This window comes from Staurois parvus, unplaced genomic scaffold, assembly GCF_062004578.1.
Source record: "Staurois parvus isolate SC_StPar_1 unplaced genomic scaffold, SC_StPar_1.0 ptg000372l, whole genome shotgun sequence".
Taxonomy (NCBI): Eukaryota; Metazoa; Chordata; class Amphibia; order Anura; family Ranidae; genus Staurois; species Staurois parvus.
In genome coordinates, this window is record NW_028318168.1 from 1,606,517 (window position 1) to 1,626,981 (window position 20,465).

Consider the following 20,465-nt stretch of genomic DNA (forward strand, 5'->3'; position numbering starts at 1 on the left):
AATCAAAGTCCCGCCTGGCCATCATTTTATTATAGGCCAGGCGGGAAAGGGTTAACATGAAAATGCAAGGAAGCACAATCTGCAATGGAGTGAAGTAACACATAGTAACAAATAAGGTTTCATTTTATTGTAATCCGATCACTTAAAGTGTTACTAAACCCATGAGCCTGCATTCACTATATCTGGTCTCCCACAGTACACAGAACATGGAAATGCAATTATTTTAGTAAATATAAACTGCTAAATACCTTTTGTCATCAGTAGTTAAAGCTGTTTTGTGACTTCTATCAGTGTCAAGCAGAGCACTGGTTAAAGCTTGTAGGAGGAGTTTTTATTCTCCCCTGATTGCCCTATGAGGCTGCAGGACCTCTGACCTTATTTCTGGACAGCGCTAATTGGCCCTGTACTGATCACATGCACCCTCCCAAGAAAAAAAAAAACTCTCTAGCACTGTTCTATCAGCAGATGGACTGAGGACTGTAGAAGAAGGGGAGAATCAGAAAAGACAGGATCAACCATCCTTTTTACACACTGCAGATGATTAACCCCTTAGATTACACAGTGAGTAGAACAAGCATGCTTTACTTCATATTTTACTGTTGTGGGTTTAGTAACACTTTAAAGACCATTGGATGAATGCTGTGGGCTAGTAAACTTTGCATGTTGTTCTTAGTCATGTTTACCGCATCCTAATTTTTACTTATGCCTTTTACTAAAAGTAGCAACTCTAGGCTGTAGATTTCTTTTTTTTTCACCTTTTATTGCCACTAGATAATCCTGCCAGTAATGCACTTCCTTTCTTAGGGGTGACAGGTTGTCATCCTAGGCTGCTTTATATTGATGACTAAACATCTCCTCTCTCCTCATCTAATTAACATATGGGGAGAAGTTCTATAGTCCACAGACATGAACTAGATAGGGCTGATCACACTGATAGGAGATTTCAGTGTAGCACAGGCAGAGTGCATTGGAAGGTAATATTTATGTATTTTTATCAAACACTTTCAATGTTATTTTTGAGAAGGATTTAAGAACTCTGTAATTCTGTTGATAGGATCTCAAAACTCAATATATATTATATGGTGCCCTATATATGTTTCATCACAGTATTTTCTCTCAAGATATAACACCTAATCTCTGTATATTGATGTGCTTTGAAAGTATTAGACAAATGAAAAACTATTTGCATAGACATTTAAAGAATATGTAAACCCAACATTTCATATAAGTTCTGTATCATGTGCTTGTATAAAAAAAAATATCCTGTTCCCTTTTTATTGCTTCTTTCGTGTGACATCTCTGGTGTTTCTGCCAGTCCCTCTGCTGTCATATTAAAAACTGACCACACTAGGGCTCCATGTATTTGGGACACTTCTGAATGATGGAAACTGACTGCTGGAAAACGTAGGTTAAAAGACGTCTGTTTAGCCACGTTTGCATACCACGTTTATGAGCGTTTGCGTTTAGAAGCGTTTTTTAAAGATAACCTCAGGAGACCTTCCAAAATGCCCAGAATGAACTGAAAAACAGTAAAAAAATTAACTATTTCAGACATTTTGAGAAAAATCAAGAGAGCAAAAGCAGAGAGAGCAGTATTTGTTGAGATTAGCTGTCTTTTTTTTTTTTTTGTGGTGTTTGGATGTGTTCCAGCTCATTTCTGTGCAGAAAGTATTGCAGCAGTGTCTAACATATTTTCTTTCATGTGAAACCTCAAAGTATGGTATACCAGGTCCATTTGAGTACCAGGAAAAAGCTTTCCATGCATTTTTCATGATGAAAAAAGGCTCTGGACAGCATCTGGAAAAGGAAGAGTAAAAAAAAAATTTCCAAATGCTTATAAACGCAGTTAGCCGCGTTTACAAGAGTTTGGCGTTTAAACGTTGATAAAATCTACTCCTGAATGCAAGTTTGGTGCATTCAAAAAACGACTGTAAACTCAACTGTCTGTAAATGACATAGTGTACTTGGACACATAGGAATACATTCGGTAGAGTTCAGGGTCTGCTGAAAAAACACAGAAAAGCTCCTAAATGTGAGTTTATCAGCTGCAGTGTACATGGAGCCTAAGCAGAAGCGCACCGAGGTCCATTCTCTAGCTATGCTGTGAACTCAGCTTGCTCCTCCAATGGTCAGACTTGTCCTGACACACTCTCCCTTCACTGATAAGCTCAGTGTGCTGCTGTTTACCTTCCCCTGCTCTTATGCAGCTTTGAACAGATGGAATGTGACATTTTATTAAAAATATTTTTATAATTTTTTTTTATATCTATATGCAAATGTTTTGCCTTTCGTTTTTATATATATTTTTTTTTTTACAAGATGAGGATTTGCAATCACTTTAAGTGGACTGGTATATGAGGTTCTGATATTCTTCTTTATATACTCTGATAATGATGGAATTACTAATATTAATATTGGCAAAACACAGATACAGCAAGAAAAGATGGCCATCATATAAATGTAACACCCTGGGAAAAAAACTAGAAAGGCATAAACAATTTGCTCACGCAGAACTATAAAAATACTAATTGTGTTGTCATTAGCTGTTTAAAACAAATATAATTATGCTTTTGAAAAGAAAATATTTTTAGCAAGTAGTAATATGATTGCATTCTCTTTAAGGCTCCTACAAGCCTAACAGGACAAAACTAGGAACACTTCTGATTCACAAACAAAATGTTCGCACTGTGGGCTTCACCACTTGGAGCCCAGTACTGCTTAGTTTTGGCACAGGGCTCTAAAGAAAATGATATCTAATCGGCTAAGTTCACCTTTTAAAATAAATAAATAAATGCCAAAGTTTCTGCAGGAAAAAATAGGCATATTTTTTTCTATGGTTTTCCTATGAGCCTGCAGGGCCTTGCACTCAGGATCAGTGGGTTGCATGTTCAATATCAGGCTCCTGCACACTCTCCTTCCAGTTTTCTTGCCTGTACCTCTGTATGGGCTTTCTGTTAGCTGGAAGATGCATGAATTAACTACGCTCATTAGCAACCTCAGTTTGAGAACTAAAAGCAGTCTACTGCGGTTGCATTCAGGACTCATAGTTTCCTTATTTGCAGATTCCTGTGATGTTCTGCCCACACAGCTGAACTGTTTTTAAAATGTGACAGTGGGTGCAGCTAGAGAAACCCCTGTCAGCTATCATGGGAGATGGGGGTGGATAGGTGCTGCATAGTAACATGTTGCATGATGCACCCTAAATATGGGTGTACCCTGCTACTAAAGGTAAACCTATCCTTAAACAGTAGTTATTGTTTGGTTGCATAAATACCTTGTTTTTGACTTGGATCCTCTACACCAGGGGTCTCCAAGCTACGGCCCTACAGGTGTTGAGGAACTGCAAGTCCCACAAGGCTTTGCAAGAATATGACAGCCACAGAAAAGACTCCCAGAGGCAGAGGCATGATGGGACTTGTACTACTTCAACAGCTGGAGGGCCATAGCTTGGAGACCCCTGCTCTACACCAAAAAGTAAGATTCTGGACCAAAAGATAAATTCAATTTACATACACACAAAAAATACAATCTATCCCAACAATTTTAACTATTCTCTCAATTTGTAGCTGTTGTGCCTTTTTTTCTGCAGCATGATTTCTCTGTTTCTCAATTTCTTTGTGTATATTGTTTCTGTTTTACTTATTTTATTTTACCACAAACTCTGTTCTCTTTATCATTGTAATGTTTCTACTTTGCTTTAATTCCAATTTCAGTCCTTTAATCAGTTTTACCCTTTACTGCCTTATTTCTTCTTCCCTAATCGATGGGTGTCGCTAGGGTTAGTGTCACACGGTGCAGTAAAATGTGGTCTCACCCTGATGCCCCCCCCCCAGGCTGTTGCAGTGCTCTGTCCTGCTGCTGCTGAGTGACAGCAGAGAACTTCTATCCCTACAATGAGCGCTTCTCATTCACTCCTGCTAACTTTTACTGGCTACCTAGGAAGTTCCATTTATTGCTCCAAAGCTTGACTTCAAGGCTTTTGTAAAATATAAAATGACAACATTGATATCATATAGTCTTCCTTAAGACATAACAAAGGTTGAAGCACTAAAGACAGTAGTGCTTGAGAGTAGTTTTAACCCCTTCACGCCTAAGGGTAAAACAAATCCGAATGCCTAAAATTTTGCAACTTTGACATGTATTAGTAAAACCATACATCTCATCGCAACTACTTTGTACATCCAGGTGCGTTATACCATGTTTTTTCAAGACAAATTGGGCTTTCGTTTAGTGATAAATGGTAATGGACATCTCCTTGACTTTTTTTTTATCAAAGAAAAACTGTCCCAAAATAGTAAAAAATTTAGCTGTGCATTTCTTGTTACTACCATAACGTACCACCAAAGAACAACCCCAACTAAATTTTCAAGCTTCTGATGATTACAGAGATACCATACATGTTTGTTAGTTGTTGTAGGTACCCATAGTACAGCCCAGAAACAATAGTGCGCATTTTGCTTTTTATTGTCCAACTTAAAACACACTAATACTGACACTAATTAAAAAAAAAAAAAATCCTGACCTTTCACCCTGACTTTGACTTAAACACTAACCCTTAAACCTTGATCCAAGTATTTTTTCTTTGTATTTAATTTTATTTTTTAATAACTACTTTTTTTTTTTTTTTTTACACATTGTTTTTTTTTTTTTTCTCTCTGCAAGGAGAGAGGAAGATACAAAGTATCTCTCTCCTCCATTCAGAGAGAAATAAAACATGAGGGTGGGCTTCACAGTGACTGATCACTGTGATGGCTAATCAGAGGCTAGTACAGCAATCGGCTGACCTGGCATCGGGAGTTCTGGGGCCTGATCATTAGTATGGGACCCAGGACTGTCAGTGACACCCCGGACAGATACGCAAATATCCGGCCCCACAGAAAAAAGTCCAGTTCTCTGAGGCCGCATATTTGTGCGACGTTGGCACCAAGGGGTTAATGTAATGACCCTTTGCAAATATCAAAATGTATTTTTTCGGAAATATTATAAATTGTGACATTGTTGCTAGATCTTTTCTTTTTCTCAGGCTAATAAACTAACATTCCACTATTATTGCTGCTATCTTACAACTATCAAGAACTGCATCCAAGTTTCAGTACAAGAGAAAATAAAGGAAATAGCTTTTCTGCTGCAACATACTGTTTTTCATATTAAAGAAAAATTAAAATAATGCATATATTTGGGAATAAGCTGTTGGGGTTTACCAATATTTTAAAAGTGGATGCTGGCTCTTGCCTAAATGTTAAATGACCCTCCATGTATTTCTGGACCTTATGAAATATACTAACACCTTACTGTATTACTATTAGGCTAGATTCACATTTATTACTATTAGGCTGGATTCACATCATACATTCTGAATTGCACCCCAACACACTTGCAGTGTATGCATATTTATGGTTCATTTTGTGGATTAGGCAGCCCATTGAAAGGTAGGCTGTCCATTAGGTAGCCTGTCCTAATACACAGTACATTAATGTGCAAAATAACTGTAAATCCAGTCTTGTCATACAAAATATTTCAGCAAAGCAATTCTTCATTTACACTTTGCTTAATAAACCAACAACATACAGTTATAAGCATAAAAAAAACTTTGAACATTCTGCTCTGCTAATGCACCAGGAAATTAAGTTATGTTTAACCAGTGGAAATAAAAACCTCACAGAGGTTCTCAACCTTTTTCAATCTATCAGGATCTTCTGTGGGTTTTTTGAGTGCAGGTTTTCACTAAGCTCTGGTTTTTTAATCAAAAACTGCATTCAAACTCATTAAAAGTGTACAAGAATTCCAATGCTATTACAATTTCTGGAGTTCATATACCACATTGTGACATTAATAATGATTCAATTCAAAGTTTACTTTTGGTTTTGGTATTTGACGAGTTACCAGTCTTTACATTTTTTTTTTTTTTTTTAATCAACTAATAATTGTTTTCTTTCTCATGATATATGTAGGAACCCTTTCATCAAAAAGAATTTCCTGGTTATCAAAAATCACAAGCCTTAAAACATTGCAAACAGCATTATATATCCCCCCAAACCCGCATGATTTACCAGAAAGGTGAGGTTATACAATATTCAACCGAATTGGTTTGACTTCTTTTACCAAACATCAATTTGTTAATCAAATTGCATTTTTGTAAGGTTTTAAATTTTAATATAAAAGTGACCAATTGTGCTGGTGCATGGTCGTCTTTCACTTAAAGAGCTAAGCAGGAACAGTTAACCCTTTGAGGACCAAGAGACGTATTTGTCCCATGTTTTTAATTGCGTGTATCATCTGATTAAGAACTTAAAACTCTTATTTCATGAAATGGCTTAGTTACAACAACTGAAGTGTACGAACTTTAAAAACAAAACAATTGATTCTTTGGCGTTCCAAAATCTTACGGTCCTCAAAGGGTTAAAGAAGAGGAATGTACAGTACACAGGAACAAAAAGTAAAACCATTGGACTGAAATTCTCCAGCTTATTTCTTGTTTCATATTATTACTATGGTTATTGATTGATGTAAACTGTGTAGTAGTAATAGAAGTTGATTAGTAATAGAATTTGATTCTTCATTTCCTACCAAGAATTCATGTTTTCTTACAGGTATATGAATAGTCAAAGTTAATATTGAGGGTGTTAAAATAAGTCCATGTAGCACCTATGTGCAGCAAAGTATGTTTATATGAATTGAAGTGCTTATCAAGACTATATGTGAGGTTGGTAAAAAGTATCCAAAATTAATTTTCCAAAGTTTACATATTTAAGATAATGTCTGCTTTTTAACCACCTGCCTTCCTGAAGATTTACCCCCTTTCTTGACTAGGCCATTTTTTGCTATTTCAACTGGTAATTGCGTGGTCATGCAATGCTGTACCCAAACAAAATGTATTATTTATTATGTTATTAATATTTATAAATTTGTCCTTTTCACACAAATAGAGCTTTCTTTTGGTGGTATTTGATCACCACTGGGATTTTTATTGTTTGTGATATAAATTAAAAAGACCAATATTAAAAAAGAAAAAAATTCTTTCTGTTATAAAAAAAAATCCAGTAAACTCAACTTTCTTCATAAATTTAGACAAAAATGTATTCTGCTACATGTCTTTGGTAAAAACAAAATCCTAATATGTGTATATTTATTGGTTTGTGTGAAAATTATAGCATCTACAAACTATGGTGCATACAGTATGTACTGTAGGAATTTGGAATTGGAAAGCTTTTGCTTTCTGACTGCCTAATTAGGTGCTAAAATGCCAGGGCAGTACAAACCCCCCCCCCCCAAATGACCCCTTTTTTGGAAAGTAGACACCACAAAGAATTTTCTGAGAGGCATATTGAGTATGTGGAACATTTTAATTTTTGCCAAACATTTTTGAAAAATTACAAAACTATTTTTTTACACAAAGTTGTCACTTAAATAATATATTGCTCACACATGCCATGGTTATATGTGGAATAACACCCCAAAACACATTATGCTACTTCTCCCAAATATGGGGATACCACATGTGAAAGACTTTTTGGTAGCCTATCCACATACAGGCCCCCAAAATCCAATCACCACCTTCAGGCTTTCAAAGGGCATTTTTCTTCATATAACTTCTTCACTACCTATCACAGTTTCAGAAGCCCTAAAATGCCAAGATAGTACAAACACCCCCACAAATGACCTCCTTTTGGAAAGTAGACACCCCAAGGAATTAAGAGGCATGGTGAGTATTTTTCAGATATCGTTTTATGTCACAGGGTTTTCAAAAAATAAAATAAAAAATACATTTTCGTTTTCTTTCTTCATATTCTAAAAACTTGTGGCAACAAATGAGATCTGCAAAATACTCGCCATGCCCCATTGCAAATACCTTGGAGTGTCTACTTTCCAAAAAGTGGTCAATTGGGGGGGTGCTTCTGCTATCCTGGAATTTTATGCCCAGCGTTTGAAGCTTATACCACACATCACCCACTCTTCTAATCCCTTGAAGGCCAAGCCTTTTCTGACACTTTTGTTGTGGTTTTTTTTTTTTTTTTTAAACATAAAAAAAGCTTTATCTCTCCTTTACCCTTAAAGCATCTGATCACACCGAGATCAGTGTGATCAGATGCTTTCTCAATTAAAAACTATGCTATTTATATAGTACATTGCTGGTTCATGTTGGGCATATATGTAACAGCAGAGAACATGGGCATATGATGAATCGGGTCTGAGGACCAATATGACCGCAATTCATTCTTTTTTGTAATGCCCCTGTTGAAGGTTTGGCCCAAAAAAGTTTTAAATTCAGAATCCACAATCGGTTTCCATGCAAATTGTCTGGCGCAAGCTGAATTTGGGTGGCCGGCCATGTATTGTGCCTATAAATTGCTTTGGCCCACAATAAATGGTTACAAATCTTTCATGAAAAACCGTGGAGGGGTTAAAAGCCAGTGCTGGCAGTTAACTGGACTGATCCTGCTAACATTGCATTTCTGGGGACACTATACTAAGGAGGCACTAGTATAGTCCTGTTCATAATCAATATAGTGAACCATACAAACACCATACTAGTAATAATGATCAGCAACCTATAGAATGAGTGCGATAGTGTGCAGGCAATCTAGCGCTAGATGACCCTGGCTGGGAGGGGCCCCTATAGACCCTGATGCTATCTGATGTTGCCAGTGACAGTAATATAGGGATCAGTGAAAAATTATATATACTTACACTGTACTAATGGCACTGGCTTGGTGATGGGGTGATCAAAGGGTTAATAGGGGTGATCTTAAAATGTGGGTGCATAAAATGTAGTGCTTTTACTGTTCTCTCTTCTCTCCCTGGATTGGCATAGGGGGCAGCGAAGGGCACACCCAGAAATAGAAAGCAAACTAAGGGTACATCACTTTTCCAGAGCCATCACTAGCCCACACATTGTGGGCAGGAGGTTGGCAAGTAGTAAAAAAAAACAAATTTTAAAGGGTTCTCAATATTTTATTTTTATTTTTTAACTTTTTTTTTTCCCTTTGTCAATTAAAAAAAAAGCTTTCATCAGAGTAGTGCAATGTTATAGTAATATTGTACTTTTTGTATTTTTTTTTTACACTTTGCATTGCAGGAGCAATACAGATTATTGTTTTGAACTGTCTTGAATGGGTTGAGCTCATGACCAAATACAATGATCTGTGATTGGCTCCAGCTGGTCACATGGTACAGGGTGCTGTGATCGCACAGCAATCACATGATCACCAGGTCCTGATTATCAGGATCCGCTTTCCGCAGAGAGGATGAGCTGCACACTCCAGCAATTGATCGTTTGAGCTAATCTTTCTGTGATGTATAGTATGTAATATAATATAGTTTCTGGTCCCACACTTTTGTGCTGCTAACAGTCCACTGAAGAAATGGAAATTGTCAAAAAGAAACTATATGCTGCGCACTGGTAAGCAGAGGGTGTCCATGTAACAAAGTAAATAAAGAATGAATGGATCTTGCGTCCGAAGAAATATAAAAGCCGTTTAATAGCATAGTCACTATAAAAACACACAAAAGCAAACAAAGATCATATCCAGCCTCTGTACACTAAAAATATCCCAGCACTGGTGATGAAGATGGAGTCTGTCAACACATACCAGCCGGAAAGGATATGACAGATAGAGGCTACTGAGAGCCCACAAGATTGCTGTATTGCAGACCAATATACAACAAATCAAAGCGACACCAAGAAGATGGCTGCTCTATATGGTATCTAAAACCTGGATGGGATGTAATCAACAGCGCCGTGGACTGGAGATGGTGACGCCATTGACTATGCTACTAAACAGCTTTTATACAGACTTTCTTCAGAAACAAGATCCATTTATTCATTCTTTATTTACATACCTTGTTACCGTCATGCTTACCAGTGCGCAACATATAGTTTCTTTTTGACTATTTATCATTGGGTGTAAAGGAGGAATTGTAATTTTTTTCTTCCTCATAACAGCCAATTCTGCTACTCCCTTTCCCAGTGCAAATAGGACAGTGTGAAAGGTATGATCTGACTACCAGCAATTCATTCTTTCTAGGACTGTTTGCACTCTGTACAATCTACTGTAAACGTCCCAGCTGCTATGTAGTACATGGACCTACAGTCAGTATGTGGTGTGTGCAGCAACTTCAGATGTTTGTTTTTCATATTTTCTATAAAATTTTGTTATTACTATTACTTGGCTATTTTTACTTTTAACCACTTACCGCCCACCCGCTTTGTACTGTGGACAGGTTGCTTGTAAAGGCACAGCGACGTACCTGTACATTTCTCTCTTTTTCCACGTGCCGCACTATCACAATCCCACTATAAGTTGCTGATCTCCGCCATTACTAGTATAAAATAAATAAAAATTCCAGAATATATAACATAGTTTGTAGATGCTATAGCTTTCACACAAGCCAATTTTTGGGGATTTTTCTTTTTTTTGCCAAAGACATGTAGCGGAGTACATTTTGGCCTAACTAGTGAAGAAATTTGATTTTTTTTTTTTATTGGTTATGTTTTATAACAGAAATTAAATAATGTGGGGTTTTTTTTTCTAAATTTTCAGTCTTTTTTTGTTTATATAATAAAAAAATAAAAACCTAGTAGTGATAAAAGACCACCAAAAAAATTATAGAAATTTAATTTGGTTACAGCGTTGCATGACCGAGCAATTGCCAGTTAATCTAGCACAGAACTGAATAGAAAAGAATGGCCTGGTTGTGAAGGGGGTGAAAACTTCCAGAGCTAAAGTGGTTAAAGTGAATTCCTCACTATTTGCAAAACATTCGAACTGCCATCCCTGCAAAGTAAATAATGAATATCTGTTCAACTGGCCATGCAACTGTACTCCTCTGGGTTAAATAAAAAATCTAGCTCATAGTTCTCTGCTTTTGACACCTCTGGATGTGCCATATGCTGACATCCTCCACTTCATTCCATGGTTCACTCTGCCATCTCCTACCTCACTGTAGGACACAGGGCTGGCAAAAGAATTCACAATACACAGTGTGGGACCATCCATCCAACACATATGGAAGTGTGCCTGGTGCTGAAGATTTTTTACCAAGTTTCTGTCCTGCTGAACACCCAAAGTAACTTGCTTGCTTTGCATGGAGGACTGCTTTTCAGGTTTTAAAAAAGTGACAATCACTTTTACTTATCAAGGAAACCCTCCTTACTGTGGTATTTCCAATAAATACACTTTTTATGAAAATGTGTGTGCCAAACGTGTAAAGATCTTGACATCCAAGGTATCCTTTTAACTAGCAATTATATGGCTAGTAAAATATAAGGCTACCAAATGTGATAATCATGTTTGCCTTTCTGTTGAAATTTGACCTGTAAAGATGTGATCTTCAATGATTATGGGTATCAATAAAATTAAATATCTGCTACTCTGAGGATTTCTTATGTTAGAGCCCAAACTAACTGGTATATAAAATCAAAAGTACAATGCAAGAATTTTATGAAGAATATATATTTACTACTTTTAAATGATATGGTATATTTTGCCTAGGAATTGGCAACACGAATACAGAATAAACTTTTTCCAAAGAGAAGTGTAGAGGCAAGCATTTCTGATTTCTAACTGCAAATGATAGATGCTTGGCTGTCCTTATTTCTTTTGTTATAAGATTAAAACTGTCCATAGATGGATCAAAATTTGGCTGGTTCACCAGAGTAGGCTGGTTGTACTGAAGTCAATTTGTCTTTGACTTCAGTACAACCAGCCTGTTTAAAACATATTTTCTTTACAAAGAGGCTGTTCTATACTGTCATTTAGCCCTTTTAGGTGGACCTTGCAGTCCACAACAACTAAGCCCCCTCTGAGAGTCCCCTCCCATCCTAGATTTCAAGGCCTAAGAATAAAAATGACCAAGAGAACGGAAAAAAAAAATACCTGTGACAGGCCCTGGTCCCCTAGGAGTGGGTGGTACTGCCTTGCGGGGTCAAGGGAAAGCTGACGATCCCAAATCTTGAAAGAAATCTTTCCTGTGCTATGCAGGAGCAATTTTTATGAGGTTTGGGATCCTCCATTTTCCCATTGCTCAGTGAGATCCTCCACACCAAGGTAAAGATGCTGGACATATAAGGTGTTTTTTTTTTTTGGGGGGGGTAGTTAGGCTTGATAGGGACAGGGGATACTGTATAAGGCAGCAGACTGCAAAGACCAGGACAAAGGCTTAAGATTATTAAAACAGATGGGGTGAGTGGAGTATGAAACTGTCATTCTCCCTAGTTTTCCACCTTTTATTTTTTTCACGACTATATACTGTGTGTAGGAATCAAAGTCTTATTTCAAGTTCAGTATTTGCATTTGTTTTTTTATTACTACACCATTACAACAATATGAAAAATGTTTTTGAATTATATTTAGCTGACCAAATTAATACCTGCTTGTATGATTTCCTTTATATTTACCAAAAACAATATAGTGCCAGGGATCCTTAAACAATCTATACCATTTGTACCCAATCAGGTATTTCCTCATACTACATAGTTGTTGCCAATTCTTAAGGATATTGTACAAAGTGCAATCTGTGTGACTGACTGTTTTTAAAACCTAAAAAATACATTTGTTTTTAAAACCTTGTCTTGAGATAAGTTTCTCATGGGCAATCACTTTATTTGCAATGCACACTGACTAAAGCAACTCCAAATGAGATTTTGACCAAAAAGGAGTTATTCTAATGCTAATGAGTGCTTAAACATTTCCTGTATAGGGTACTCCTAAAACTTTGCTTTATATACTTTGCTCTAAACACCTGGTAGATCTGTACAACATTTCACTGGTGAGTGCAGAAATTTTACCAGACCCTTTGATTTGCTAAAGAATAATCTTTTCCGCTAATGTTCTTCCTACTTGTTAAAGCAAAATATAAAACTTAATTACATATATTTTTTTCTTCTCTACAGCTGTGTCTCATTAGGTTTCGGGCTGTTGACTGATTTCATTGTAATCTCTGACCCTCCTGCTGATATGATCTGGTGCAAGCTAATAATTAAAATCAATTGCAGGGTAGATAAATAGATTTTTTTTCCCAGCAACATACCCATGAATTAACTCAGTCTCATGCCATCATAAGAATTCTAGTTCAAATTGAATGCACACTTAGCTTTTTCTAAGCTTACTCTTGAGAAATGACACATCTGAGAAGTGCATCGGTTTGGCTGATGAGTTTGAATAAGCCACAAAGAATTTAAATGATATTACATATACCTAATGCTCAAAATAGTTTAAGGTTTAACACATGTTAAAGTTGAATTCCAGTAAGATATAAAAACATCAGCTATTAAAACCACTTGCCAACCGCCTAACTGGGATACGTCGTAAGTTTTTAAAATTTATTATCGGGGATAGGCTGATGCTATATGCCAAAATCCTGATATTGAAATTTCCCTAGCAAAAAATACTGATTTTTACATGACATCAGCCTCTTGCCATCACCTGCACAGCACCACTCAATCAGAGAGGAAAGGACTGGAAATCAGTCGGGTGTGCTGCATGCAAATAGAACATGCTGAGAGAAGAAGAGGGCAGACTGATGCTGATCTTTCACTGTCCAGTCAAGACGTTTGGTGATGAAAAGCAGATATCACTGTATTTCTTAGAGCCCAATTGATGATCTAGTTTATTTTAGCTAATTACATTCCAAATGCATAAAAAAGGTGTTTAATACCTTACACTTTCTTTTTAAATCAGCTGCAGTCTGATTAGAAAAGCCTGTTCACAGCAGGCAAGTGAAAAGTTGGGACCCTTGCTCTTTGCAGAAAAGCAGCAATCTTTCTGAAAATGTCCAATACATCCCCTGCTAAGTGAGAACTCTGTAGCCAGCAAAGGCCATGTTCCCTTCAACTTGGCTGCTTTCTGCAGAAACAAAATTACCCTCTAAACCTTGCTGGACTACAATGTCCAACAAGGTATGGAACCTGGCTAAAGCCCTACTTTACAGCAGTCTTGAGCCCCAAAATCCCCACCTAGAACTTTGAGTCAGTCACTCTAGGAAGATTTTGTAAATTCTGTTTTACTCATTATTTTGCCTTGCTGTTAATAGCTACCATTAACATATCCTCACATACCATTTGGACAATATTTGATCCTACAAAAGCCTACATTTAGCTTTTTGTTTCTATCTTTTTTTTTTTTTTTTTTTCTAATGAGAGCAGATTGTGGCCCCTGCTATACTGTAGGTTTGCTACCTACATTTCCTTCATTGTACGAGTGGTTACTCCATGATTCCTGGAAAAATCCTTATACCCCAATCTGTTTCATAGTAGTTGTATACAGGGGCGGACTGACAACTCATGGGGCCCCTGTGTCCTTGCCCAAACTCAAAAGAGCCTATGAAAAAGATACCAGGGGCATCTCATGGGGGCCCCCTACTGACCCCGGGCAGTGCCCGAGTTTACAAATGGTCAGTCCGCCCCTGGTTGTACATGCATAAGGTCTTATTTAGGCTACTGTCTAGTTTTCTCTAAATGTTTAATTTATCTTCTGCCTTAATTTTTACCATATTTCTTGTTACCGGAGTATTATATAGCTAATGATCTACAGCTATAGGTTATTACTTACGAACATAACCCTTGTCAATCATATTTCTAGCTTGTTATGTTAAAGACTTTAATTCTTTTTTAGGAAAAGATAAAAGTATACTTCTTAAACAAGTACAAAATAAATATTTTGGTCCAAACAAAAATTCTATAAGTATTCAAATGAAACGCATAGACTGCTAGCTCAAATTCTAAAGGTTATCTCTCTCAACTCCATGCCTGATTTTTCAGTCAAATGGTTCCCCTGTCTAAAGCATGCAAAAAAACCTGCTAAAACTTTTGATAATTTCTACCATAAGCTATAGAACCATGCTTCTCCACCACATCTACCATTTTGAACCAGACTATTTTACAAAATTTATGTCAGGTCTCCATTTTCCCAAGCTATCCCAAGCAGATTTAAGTTTCTTAAATGCTCTTATCATTGTGGAGAGACTAACTCCGGTTGTTAAAACACTTGGGCCAGATGCCTGATTCCTACTATAAACAATTCCCACCAGTTCTTACTCCTTACTCCTTACATGCAACTGCTCTGCACTTTTATACTGTAAAGAAGCATTGCACTCGCAATTCTTACATTCTCATATCACATGTATTCCAAATCCTGTGAAAATGTTCTCCCCTAACCACTATATACTTACTTTGATTTTATTAAGATTTTGGGCAATAGATTGGTGCTCCTACTGCCCTGGCTCATTATTAAATATCTTGTGGAGTTTTCCCCTTGTGAGGCAGTCAAACATAACAAGGACATTTAACCTTTTTTTTTTTTTTTTTTTTTTTTTATTATTATTATTGTAAATTGTTATTAAGGGCCAAAGCGCAGTTTTTCAGAACAAAATTACAACAAGTTAGGTGTGAACATCAGTGACAGAAATCCACAATCAATATAAAAGAGAACATAAACCAAAGAAACATGAACATAATTAGACAGCATGGTAAATTGTACAATACAAAATTACAAGACGAGATGAACCTGCACATTGTTGGGTTGCAGTAGTTGTCAGAGGCTCAGTAAGTAAAGAGGTGTCTGAGCTAAATAGGGGGGGGGGGGGAGAGGGGGAGATGAAATTCTACCAAAGGGAGAATGATCCCATGGTTCTCAAATAGATTGAAAATGACCTGAGTAGTAACCCACTAGAGCTGTAAGATATTCCATTTCTATGATTTCAGAGATCGCACTTAAGCGCTACTCGGCGCTGCACTAATTCAACTGATAATTGCGCGGTCATGCAATGCTGCACCCAAACGAAATGTACGTCCTTTTTTTCACACAAATACAGCTTTCTTTCGGTGGTATTTGATCACCTGTGTGCTTTTATTTTTCACGCTATAAACAAAAAAAAAGGCAAAAAATATTGAAGAAAAATTATATTTTTTACTTTCAGCTATAAAAAATATATAGTAAACTCAAAGTTGGTTATAAATTTAGGCCAAAATGTATTCTGCTACATGTTTTTGGTAAAAAAAAAAACCCCAAGAAGTGTACATTGATTGCTTTGTGTGGAAGTTATAGCATCCACAAACTATGGTATAAATACTGCAATTTACGCCATTTTTTTGCTATACAGTGCTGCGCTAGTTTAACGGACAATTGCGCGGTCATGCAATACGATACATGAATGATATGATGTGGTAAATTGAGTTTTTACCCGGAAGTGAAAGGTTTAACACAACAACCAAAATTTATTGTTGAATAGTATGGAGGTCTAAACTAAGACAAATAATCGATCTAGTTACATAAAAGAAACATTTTTAGGAAAGCTCTAACATATTACAAAATACAAACTGTGAGACAAGACAGAAGACAAACATTTAGATATAAGTGCAAGGGATATATACCATAATTACAATGGAACTGTACATATGGGCCCCATTCTCCTAACTTGTGTTCCAAAGAGACATCTTTCTCCATCTAGTGTCCATTGTTATAGGCCTCTCCTCCATTAATTTTCATGGAGTAGCTCTAATTGGTTTGCAAATCTATTCCCTTTCATAACTGGCTAACTTCAAATCCCCTGCATTTAGCATACACCAACCCCCTTTAAGGCACATATTGGCACACCCTTTTTTGGAAATTAAGTATGCCAGTTGATGACCTTTTCCTGGGAAATGAAGTATCCAAGAAAGGCTGGCCAACTTCATTGCATATCTAAATGAGGGCTCCTTTGAAGTGGATGTTTGTAAAGCCAACAGGTTTGGGTCCCATCCTTAAACTAACTCTGGCACCAAACCGTCTGACAGAGGAGTGTTAAGACTTCTGTACACAATAAAGAAATTGTAATTAATTGAATATTCCCTCTAGCAACTTAAACTACCCCTAACTAACTATAGAAAAGAGATTTATAAAAAGACATATTACACATCCACATTGGTACAGCTCTAACTGAAATATATTCATAATTACAATATTATTTACAGTGGTTAATGGAGATTTCACATAAACTCATTATCTAACAGCCTCATGTGTGCTGCAGACCCTTCATGGAGTTGTTCAGTTGGGCTTTAGCTGTAAGTGGTGCCATATATCTCGCTGTTTTGTCTGATAATGCTTTGTAAATTTCAAGACTGGAAGGACAGAAAATCTAATCCTTTGACTGTTTAATAGGCTGTTAAACCAGCATTATTATAAAATAATCATGGTGGTTATTTTTCAACCTATATTCTTATGTTTATTTTGTTTTGATGTACCATAAAAGGCATGCTGCAGTTCACGAATTTAAATAAATGTATTTTTATCTTTACAGCTTGGACATTGCTATGTTGTTGGTTAATAGTTTTTGTGCAGTGTCCAGGGGTTTGGCTCCTCTGAGATTTCAGGCAGCTAGTAGGATACTTTAATGAAAAGCATCAGAGATTAAAAAAAACAAAACTGTAAAACACTGATTTTGTAATTAAACCAAATCCTTAACTTTCATATTTACCTTACAGCAATAATAAGTTTTTAAGGTCTGCAGTTAAAAAATTTTTTTACGATGATATATAAAACAAATATCACACTATATGGGTCCCACAGTCTATGCTCACAGTGCTTTTTTTTGCTCAATTGGGGGTACTGTAATCCATTACATTTAGGTTTTATACTTTTTTATACTCTTATTAATGACTTTTACTATTCTAAGTTTCAAAACTGACATTTCATTTTACTCAGGTGTCATCAGACTGCTGAAGATGGTAGTATTGTTACAGATGAATTTGCAACTGTTCCAAATGACCAGGTTAGTTTATTTTTTTTCCTTTAAACAAAACAGTATTACAATTGATCCAAGTTACTGTGATATCAAAATTTGTAGAGTGTAGTATGAGGGGAAAAAAAAATTTAGTATGAAAAATTAAATAACACATTGCCCTATGCTAAATTAAAACCTTTTCCAAAACTGCACATTGCAATGGGTTTTAGACCGGCTACATACCAACAACCTCTTCTTTAGGTCTTGTCAAAAAATACATATAAAAAATTCAACCTAAGAATTCCGTATACATATTTGGCAAATGCAAAAAAACACCTTGAAAAGTCCAGAAAATGAAACCCAGATATGGTGAAAAATTGTATTTTTGTAATTTTTTATACACTTTTTACCCTGTTTAAACATTGTCAGCAGTGTAAATAACAAACCTTTCTAGTGTCAGTGAAAATATTTCAAAAAGTCCAAAATTCCAAACAATTATTTGTCCAAGTTCTGATTCATAATCACTGTGTATCTCCAAGAATGCCGTATACCTCCAAAAGAAAACAAAAAACTGAAGAGTGTATTATCCTCAGTATAACAGTAATTAAATCAAATTTAAATATAATCCACAAAAAAAACTTTGTGCAAACAAAAAGCACTCAAAAATCTGAGCAACACGTGAAATAGTGAAACACTCTACCTATTTAGGGTAAGAAATAGGTGAAATAGTGAAACACTATACCTATTTCAGCCACCTAGAAGTGTTCACAGAGGAATGTGTATATAGACGTGTACACAGAGTGTTTCACTATTTCACATCTTGCTCACATTTTTGAGTGTTTTTTGTTTGCACAAAAAAAAGTTTTTTGTGGATTATACTTAAATTTGATTTAATCACTGTTATACTGAGGATAATACACTCTTCAGTTTTTTGTTTTTTTTCCTTTTGGAGGTATACGGCATTCCTGGAGATACCCGGTGATTATGAATCAGAGCTTGAATGAATAATTGTTTGAAATTTTGGGCTTTTTGAAATATTTTCACTGATACTAGAAAGGTTTATTATTTACAATTTTGGACTTTCAAGGGTGAAAGTGGGACTTTTAAGTGTCAATATATAGGGTAATATATCGGTTTATTATAGATATAATTTTGGATACTGAATTTTATATCACAGATTGTGAGAAGTGTGTTGTTTTGGAACATAAAGTGCAGTATGTTATTTTGTCTTTTATGTATTTTTCTTCTATTGCCTCATTCACATCTTTTGAAAAGAGATTTATTATTTTTTTTTTTTTTAGTTGAGTGTCACACAGATTCTTAAAGATCTGGAAATAATCCTTGACCTAGAAATACGTAAGTTAACTTTTCTTTTTGCATCTAATGGTAATTCTATGTATTTGATATCTTCCTTTTCATACTGAATACACTCCTTTCTTCCCAATTGATGTAGAAACAGTGGTTGCAGTGCTAACATTTTTGACCAGATCACTGCTCTTGGAGATTGCGCTCTCACCTTTCTCCTCACACGCGGTTAATAATAATGCTTTGTTTGCAAAGCATCCAAACCAATTTTGGAAGTTTTGTAGTCTGTAAAACTTCCATCTCATACCCAACAGAAACACTTGCATGCATGCTACTGTCAAAGTTAGTCCTGCTAATCGCTGGTTAGTTTGTAAGAGGAAAAAAAAAAACAAAAAACATCTATGCGAATATAGATTTGATATATTTTAACAACTTACTATGCTATTTTATAAACTCTTTGCATCTTAAAAGTGCCCAGTTTCTCATTTAATTGTACTTGCGTTAATGTTACTGTGTGGTTTTCAGAAGATAATGGTTACCGTTCTTTACTGTCTTGCAAATCATCTAGCTAGAACTGTGCAACCTCCTGTTTTTTGGGATAAACTTCAGTGTTATCTGCAGCAGCATTCTTGTAATATCCTATCCGTTGCAATAAGTACTCATAATGCATTGCTTATTACGAGCATTTGATATACTGTATGCTACCTGATAATTATTTTCAGTTCTCTCTTCTGTGCTGCACAGGGTTGTTACCATCAACATTGTCACGCATACCAATTATCAGATTTTAGACAGGGTCCGTTTTAAAGGATAAGTTCACCTTAACATGTTACAAATGTATTCAGAGTGTAACATGTTACTGCTGCAGCTGACCCCACACCCCCAAGTCCCTGCTGTGACAGCAGACCAGGGATCTTCTCCCCATGTCTGCTGCCAAAATTCAATAAAGATGTGGCCCTGCGGGGCTCTGCCGACCCGGCCGCCTCACTCATTCAAAGTATTCTATGAATGGGAAATTACAACTACCAAGAACCTTTGCAGCTGTCAGGTTGTAGTTCTCAATTAACTAACATGGCACTGTTGAGTGCTGTGGTGGTTCATTAAGACTTCCTGTCATTGTATAATTGCCTGCTTGCCCATATGGAAGAAAAATGTATTTGAAATATAATTTAAAAATATTCTTCCCAAACATATTGCCATATATTTGAAATACTACAATTTTGACCATACTCAATAAATCTATATATATTCTTCCCAAGTCTATATAATAGACTTGGGAAGAATATTTTTAAAATATATTTCAAATACCGTATTTTCCAGCGTATAAGACAACTTTTTTTACTTAAAAACATACCCCAACAATTGGGGGGTCGTCTTATACGCCAGGTATAGAACGCTGGATGTGCGGTAATACTGTATGGAAGCTTCAGCTACATACAGTGTACCGCGCTGAGCCAATAACG

General features: G+C 36.1%; 1 protein-coding gene across 1 annotated transcript in view; it reads left to right on the forward strand.

Annotated features, from left to right (window-relative positions):
• Positions 1-20,465, forward strand: part of LOC149456162 (uncharacterized) — a 200,355-nt gene that overhangs the window by 100,451 nt on the left and 79,439 nt on the right. Inside the window, exons 3-5 of the mRNA XM_089685346.1 lie at positions 5,952-6,057; positions 17,679-17,745; positions 18,999-19,053. Of these exons, the coding sequence (XP_089541472.1) occupies positions 5,952-6,057; positions 17,679-17,745; positions 18,999-19,053 (228 nt within the window). The remainder of the gene's footprint in view (positions 1-5,951; positions 6,058-17,678; positions 17,746-18,998; positions 19,054-20,465) is intronic.